The sequence below is a fragment of the Hyperolius riggenbachi genome, chromosome 2 (genome assembly GCF_040937935.1).
Source record: "Hyperolius riggenbachi isolate aHypRig1 chromosome 2, aHypRig1.pri, whole genome shotgun sequence".
NCBI lineage: Eukaryota > Metazoa > Chordata > Amphibia > Anura > Hyperoliidae > Hyperolius > Hyperolius riggenbachi.
Genome location: NC_090647.1, coordinates 449,167,373 through 449,175,750, shown reverse-complemented (window position 1 = coordinate 449,175,750; position 8,378 = coordinate 449,167,373). Strand labels below are relative to the sequence as shown.

The 8,378-nt window shown below is 39.9% G+C and overlaps 1 protein-coding gene across 1 annotated transcript; it reads right to left on the bottom strand.

Moving 5' to 3' along the window:
* Positions 1-2,596: 2,596 nt before the first annotated feature.
* On the bottom strand, positions 2,597-7,966 carry LOC137546957 (claudin-3-like). The gene has a single exon (XM_068270039.1). The coding sequence runs from the start codon at positions 7,530-7,532 to the stop codon at positions 6,888-6,890; it is 645 nt and encodes a 214-aa protein (XP_068126140.1). The 5' UTR covers positions 7,533-7,966; the 3' UTR covers positions 2,597-6,887.
* Positions 7,967-8,378: the final 412 nt, after the last annotated feature.

Sequence of the window (8,378 nt, the reverse complement as noted above, 5' to 3'; positions counted from 1 at the left end):
GTTTCTTTGATGTATACCTGCTCCAGAAAAACCAGCACTGTAGCCAACCCAAGTTGGGTCGGAGAGCTAAGAGAAGCTCTTTTGCATAGATAACAACTGAATTTCTTAACTCTTCCTGTACTGTAAACAATATTAGAATAATTTCTTTGTTACTAGTGTTCTATTTCTTAGCTCTACTACACATACAATTCTTTATCTCATAAGTTTATTTTCACTTCAGAATCACTTAGGTTTAATATCAAGCAGCCAATCGATCTGCAACAAAAGCTTACCAATCCATTTCTAAAGAGTGCAGAGAATTTAGGTGCATTTGACCACGACGGTCCAATGTGGGTGCCATTAATCATGATAACCTATCCATGACTGAGAGATTTAAGTCTTCATACCAAGAACCATACAAAAAATAGGGTCCAGTGAGTTACTAATAGAGGAAAGACAGTGTTACCAGCAGTACAGGAAAGGGTTCTTCACAGTGAATGGAATGCCCTACCATATGAGGTTGTTTAACAATGGACAGGATGCTTCCCTTGTAACTAATTGTGTCCATGGTTATAATTAATACAAGATAGTATGCAGATGTTTTAATGCAGGGAATTTTCAGATTGCCTTTCATGGGGTCAGGAAGATATTTCTTTCCCCTTCCAGGCAAAATTGGTATCAGGCACACTGGTAATTCCATTTTGAAATGATAAAAGAATTTACTCTAGCAGGTCTGTAAATATTTTTAAAGTGTAATTTCACTTTTGTTAAAAATTACTAAAACACACGAGCCCTACACCAGCTATTTTGTAATTTAATTTTATTACAAATTATCTTCCCATTTCCCTTTGCGGACAGCTTCAAAACTCTAAAATTTACCTTTTTAGCAGTCATGACAACCGTGTTCTGTTTAGTATACAAGAATAATAATAGGCTAAATAAAGCAGGAAGTCTTGTGTCCCTTTAACCCATTTGCCAAAATAGTGTGAAAACGTTAGGGAGGCTGCCTGGCATCTTTGTAAATATTCTGTCTAGGGAATGGTTTTAAATATAATAAGTGTAATACTGAGAATACCCCCCCCCCCAGGAGATGGACTACTCCAAAATCTGTCAGATCTGTCAGCTTTTTACTATCAGCTGTAAGTGACAACAACATAGGAGAAAAGTAATATACAGTATAGTGCATTTTACTCTGGGAGAAACATACATTTATATGTATGGGTTTTCAATGTTATGATTTTTCAGGCTAGCTGTCCTTTAGGCCTACTATAATCCTTATAGGTGTATTGAGAGGGAATTAATTTTATTCTTAACTAAACTGAAATGTCATCTTAGGAAAATGGAGACTGCATATTTATTTTCTCTTTTTTTTTTAATGCTGCCTTGATGGCTTAAAGGACCACTATCACAAAAAAATTAGGCAGTTAAAATCTGACAGAACCAACAGGTTTTGGGCCAGTCCATCTCTTCATGGGGTATTCTCAGGGTTTTCTTTGTTTTCAGCAGTATTTTATGAACAGCAGTTGCAAAGTCTAACTGACAAAAAAGTGTGCAAGTAAGTAGGGAGGCTGGCTGGTGTCTTACTATTTTGCCAGTTAAACTACTGTTCAGGAAATGCTGTTGAAAACAAAGAAAACCCTGAGAATCCCCCATGAGGAGATGGACTGGACCAAAACCTGTCAGTTGTGTCAGATTTTAACTGCCTACATTTTTCGCAATAGTGGTCCTTTAATGTTGATCTTTTGATGTCAGTTAACTTATACACTTACTCGATTTCCTGCCAATAGACAGCAGATTTGATCACTGTGATCAAATCAGCTGTGAAATCGATGCGCAAACGCTGACTGATCGACTGATTTCCGTCCGAAATCAATCGATCCCATCGATCTGTCTGCGCGGAAAATTTCGCTCGATCGCCGGCGGGGCGGGAGTGCGTCGATATCGGTATTCGAATGTTCCGACGCCCGACGCTAGTGGCAATACATTACCTGTTCCGCCGGCGTGTGTTCCCACTGTCCCCGCGGTCCCTTCTTCGCACTGGGCTCCGGCTGGCTTCACTTACTTCTTGTCGGGGGAAGTTTAAAAAGTAGAGCACCCTCTACTATTTAAACTTCCCCCAACAGGAAGTAAAGTGAAGCTGAAGCCCAGAGCGGAGGAGAGACAGCGGAGACTGGGGGACTCGCACTGGCTGGATCAGGTAATGTATGCAGGGGGCAGCGGCAGCGGCATAGTGAAATCGATTCAAAATCTGTTTGCAGTGTAGGCAGCCAAATAGATCCCTCTTTGATCAGATTCGATCACAGAGGGATCTATCTGCTGGTCGATCGGGTTGCAATCGACCAGTGTATGGCTGCCTTTATTGTTGAGTCACACACACCTACAACAAACATGCGGAAAATGCGGAACAGCTGATCTGTGTAAACATTCTAGGTCATTTATGAAGATAGCATTGAAGACAGAGAATCAACACCAGTAACAAGCAAGCAGCACTTTCAAAATGGAGGAATTCTTCTTAGTTCAGGTTTTCTGTAAACTACTATATGTAATGATGCAGGAAAATACCAACTATAGGGACTGTAATTTGAAATACAAATAAAAGCAACAACTGAATACAATACATGATACACAAACACATTTTATTGGAAAGTTTAAGTTACAACAAACAGTGATTTCACAACAACGTATATAAAATTGTGGTTAGCAATCCTAGCCTTTAGCAAGTTACACAATGCGTTATAGAAAACGTTTGCAAAGATTTTCTTCTTACTGGTACCAAAACATTCCCCAGTCAATCAATATGTATGCCGTTCTCATGGAGGTGTGATATGTCACACGGGGTATGAGTTGAGCAATAGTCTGCTTGTTTGTTAAACCCTTCATTGCCAAAGACGACAGGGCAAAGTGTAAAACTGTTGTAATAGAGGGCAGTAAGAAGGCCTTTGGTTTCAGTAGATAATTATCAAACTTTTCAGTGAGCATTACAATGGAAAGCAGAAAAGGCAGACAAACAATTCTCTTAAAAGGATCCTGAGGTGAGAGACTTATGGCGGCTGCCATATTTATTTCCTCCTAAACAATACCAGTTGCCTGGCAGTCCAGCTGATCTTTCTGGTCAGTAGTGTTTGAATCACCTACCTGAAACAAGCATGCAGCGCATCTTGTCAGGGTCTATGGCTAGAAGTATTAAGATAGCTTCACATGTATACCAGTTGTCTGAGGCAGTCAATAATGGTCACCTTAACCAATAATCATGTGTGTATAGCGGCCCCCAACCACATGGCAGATCAACTTGGTGGAGCAACGGCCAACTCCATTGTACACATTGCTCCCCCGCCCACTGCTTCGCATACGCACTGCTTTGTCATCAATCTATCCCCGTATAGCAACAAATCACATTGTCAGCTACACAGCTTCTGTACAGCCTCGTCCAGTGATGTCACCCATGGGGATCAGATTCCTATCCCCAACTGGTGACATTTCTCACAGGTGTGTTCCTGATTGCTGACCGGTGACATTTCTCACAGGTGTGTACACACTTTTTTAGAGGCAGCTGGACATCCAGGCAATGTGCATTGGTTAAAAGGAAATGAATATGGCAGCCTCCATATGTCTCTCAGCTCGGGTTCCCTTTAACTGAATTCAACCTTGTAGAATTAAAAATGCAGCTGAAATACCAACTAAGTCTGTTCTCTTAAGGGTCACAACATGACCGTACACAATGGGGCAGATGTATAAAAGTTTGTGCTATGAAAACCGGGGCAAAAGCGTCTCAGATCAACCAATCAGAATCTTTGTTTCAACTAAAACCTGTTACATTTCTCTAGTATATGCATAATGTGTGCTCCAGTTTTTTTGGAACAAGTTTTAGTAAATTATCCCATAAATATATATATAGTATATAAGCTTGTTGTGACAAAAACATAAAGAGCATCAGACTACTCTCGCCAGTCTAGGATCGGGTGTGACCCCTTTGTACAGGTTTCAAGTGGTATTAAATTAAGTCTAAGGTCACCTATGAATTAATTCTACCAATACAGAAACAGTAATTAGTCCCGTGACGCACAAAGAACGCATATCACTAAAGTATCAAGCAGTTTACTTTTATTATTGCTTACTAACAACTACAATTGTCCTGTAATCTGGATTACTGCAATTAACTTTTTCTCCTGTGTTTTCTCCCAGGTGATATTTTCAAATGTTTCCATAAAATGCCTTTTAAACCATCAAAAAGCAAGAAAATACTTAAAATATATTGGGTAGTACCCTTTAACCTACTTTTTTTGTACTTTTTTTAATTGCAAAGTGCTGAAAATGTGTCTAAATAAAATATGAAAAATGATCTCTTAGGAGAAGAGAAAAGGTGAATTGTAAATGGACCAGGATGTATTATATGGGGTAAAGTAACCTGACAGGTTATTGAGAATCACCAGGGGCCATATGCAATTACCGTGCATTTCTTTCCTGAGTTTTCTCCTAGGAGAACATTTTTCATCTTTAATTTATGATAACTTTTTAGCAACCAAAAAGTAGACAAAAATATAATTTGTAGTATTTGTTTGCTTGCTGGTGGTTTATAAGGCATTTTATTGACAAGTAAGAAAGTTTCACCTAGGAAAAAAACTCAGGTGAAAAAGTGAATTGCATAAGGGCCCAGGTGTTGGCTGGTCTGGAAATCACAGGGCTTACAGTGACGTGCTACAAAACATCCAATCAGCAGTTAGATTTGGTCAGTATTACTTTACTAAAAAAAAGGTTGAAGTTTGCACCTGCTATAGTGAAAAAATATATTTTTTGTTTTTCTGTATTAGGATCATTCGGTAGATGACAAAATTATATAAATGTTTAGGAAGGGCAAATCATTCCACAGCACATCAACGTGATCTGTACACAGACACCCACACTGCACAAGGAAACAGACAAAGAACATGCAAATATAGAAAACCCCTTTATATATTCACCATTCAAATCAGCGACACAGGGCTGCCAAACCTGCTGCAGCCTAAGACTGTAACTAAAAATTCCAGCCTCTAGCAGTCAATTACTGGAGGTACTTAATGCACACTTAAATCTCAACATCCTTTTGTATCTACCAATCACCTGGCATGTTGTAGGTCACTTTGGCAGTGAAAAAAGTTGAAAGCTGTTAAATTTTACTAAACAATTGGAAACTTTTTTTTCCATTTATCAGGGAGTATAAATTAATGTTTTACCAGCTCAGTTTGTTGAAGGAAAAATGCTGCAACTGTTGTTTATTAACAAAAAATCTATTAATGTACGACATTTACCCTCTGAAAAGAACACATCCCACGCTACAGCATGGGAAAAAAACTAGTGAGGGGATAATGAAAAACAAACGAATAAAAGAAGACGTAATGGAAGTGCATTAGATAAGACAAAGGACAACCGGAAATGGGACAAGCCCTTTTTGGTTGACTACTCATTAATATTTATTAACGCCCAGTACAAAGTAATACTAAACCTCTAAAAATAAGCATGCGTAATTGTATTAGCATGCCTTTAAAGCAAGATCATTGTGAAAACTAAAGAGTTAGGGTGGTATTAAAAAGCCTGTAGACCCACAACATGCATTTTTCATAACTAGCTTTTGTTTATTAGTTTCTGCGCCTGTAGCCTGGGAAGCTTGTTATTGTTTCTAGAATTACACTTGGATAAGTTGGTGTAGGATAACCCCCAGAGGTAAGAGATAGCACTGTGAATACCCCAGGGAACTTAAGAAAAATAAGGGTGGCAGAACTGTTGGCACCAAATGCTGTAACTCTTTTGCTAGTTAGCAGCCTGAGTGAGCTTTATATTACAATCAGAGGAAAAGCAACATTTCAGTCCAAGAGGACCTTTATCAGGTCTTGATAATGTCTCATTTGAATAAACTGCTATCCTATGCTAGGTTAAAACCTTGCTTGACTTGATACATTGTGGATGGTAATTACTACAAGTGAAGTGCAGTGAACTGAAGCAGCACTCACTCCAAATGGCTAGTCATGTGTATGACAGGACATTTAAAGTGAACAAAGCTTCACTGTCTTCCTTCAAAAACCACCCCATGGATTGTGCATTGTTCTTTGTGTGCACTTTTTAATCAAATAGCTCAGAGAGACATGAAAACTGGAACAAAGATTCATGAAACCTTCATATACAGCAACCAATCACATTTCATGTTTTGTCCACCAGCAACAACTTGACTAAATGTTAATTCGCTGCCATTGCCAACAAAATTATTTTCTTGCGCACCTGTTTTCATGAATCCTCCTTACCCTCTTTCATATGTAAATCAACCGAAAAAGTACATTCTTCCTGACTCTATGTTTTATAAATAGGGTGCAAACCACATAGCAGACGTTTAGAACAATTTAATAGCTGAGATATATTAACATACAAAAGAAAACTGTACACAATTTCTCCTTCCTTCATGAACCCAGTACTTCCCTGCTCTAGTGCTTTTACGTAGACAGGATCAGTGAGCAGATAAGGTTCCAGGTGGGTAATGGTGCTGTAACATACAACAATGCATTGTTCTGTTAGTAGTCAGTTCAGCCAGCAGCTTGGAATGTAAAGAGTTATATTACTTAAGCCACCTCATCTTTGCCAAGAGGACTTGCCCCTCCCAGTACAAGAATATTCACCCAATGCCACGACGATGGAAAGCATCCATTCATGTTCCTTGTATATTCACGTACACACATTCAGAGCAATGCTGTATATGTATAATATAATATGGTATATATAAAAAAACTATTAATAATTACAGCATCTAGAAGTGGATTTATAAAAGTTAGTCTGTGCCAGCGATGTTTCCTTGCTTCCCCCCTTCGTAGTGAGTCACCTGCCCGCTCCTGTGACTCAGTTGGTACAAGGTATGTCCATTGAAGAGGTTTTCTTTGTTCCTTTCTTCAGACATAGTCCTTTCGGTCATATCCAGGGTTTGTGGATCTGGCAGCGGAATAAGCCACTCTCGATGCAGGGTACTTCTCCTGTTTAGGTGGGCAGGAACAGCAGAGCATAGCACCCCCAAGCATGAGTAGAGCAGAGGCTGCCCATCCTATGTACATGGAGGCCCCCAATTCTCTCTTTTGAGCATCCACAACTAGAGGGTTGTAGAAATCACGAATAATTGTGTTGGCTGACCAGGAGACTGGAATAAGGGTCATGAGTCCCGAAAGAATGAAGATGACCCCAGAGACAATCATAATCTTGGCCTTTGCTGACTCATCTTGGACGCAGTTGGTGCACTTGGCTCCAATGATGGAGATGAGGACTCCAAGAACAGCGATGACGATGGAGATGACTATCAGGGCACGAGCAGCCTGCAGATCCTGAGGAAGAGCCAGTAGGGAGTCGTAGACTTTACACTGCATTTGCCCTGTACTCTGCACCACACAGTTCATCCACAGTCCTTCCCAGATAATTTGGGCCACCACAATATTGTTTCCAATAAAGGCAGTCACCCTCCACATAGGGAGAGCACAAGACACCACAGCGCCCAACCAGCCCATGACAGACAGGGCCACACCTAATATTTCAAGTCCCATAGACATGATGCCAGTCAATATGTGTCAAGATGCACAACAAAATGTGATCAGCTTGGTCTTTTGAGTTTCTTAAGAATATGGTTTTCGCCTCCTTAGGAAACTCCTGCTGTGGTGTTGCCGCTTATTAATTCACTTGTACACAACAGAGAACTCACCACAGGAAGGTCTTGAATATTCTTTTGATCAGTCAGATGTCTCTGCTTCTTTCCAGTGCAAAGTTCCTTTTCAGTTTCTTCCTCAAAGGTCTGACTTAGAGGAGAGCTCTGTGTTGGTATTTTCTTGTACCTCTTGGTGCTCTCACTTGATCTCTCTCCTCTGGCTGAAAGTTCTCTCTGGATTCCTGCCCAGGTTAGCCCTTAGTACAATGCAGGCAAAATAACAGAGGGTTTTTTGTTTTCTCCTTGCCTGTGCACTGGCTGTGTGAGGCTGGCAGGTGTGTAACGGATCCTTGTTCCTGTCCTTTATATCAGCATCAGGTGCAGCTGATGTCACTGCTTTCAAAGGGAGGAGGGAGTCTTAAAGCAACATGACTCTGAATATAAGCTTAAACAACTATCAGTAATATTATTAATATCATTTTAGGAAGTGCTGCCATCTCCTGTGTTACTGTAGAATAAAGTACACATAAGTGCACTTATTACAAATATGTAAAACTTTTCAAAAAGTTGTATAGCAAAACCTGGACAGCAGAAACAAACAACAATAGGAAAATAAGCTTTCCTTGTGTGTCTATTGTAAAAACAGCGCCCATTCTTCACAATGGCTTGGATTTAAAATGCTGTGTTCTTACTATTGTACACGCATTTTCCTAGGCTTTGCAGCTGCTGCTAGTGAAATGCTAGGTTTAAGCTA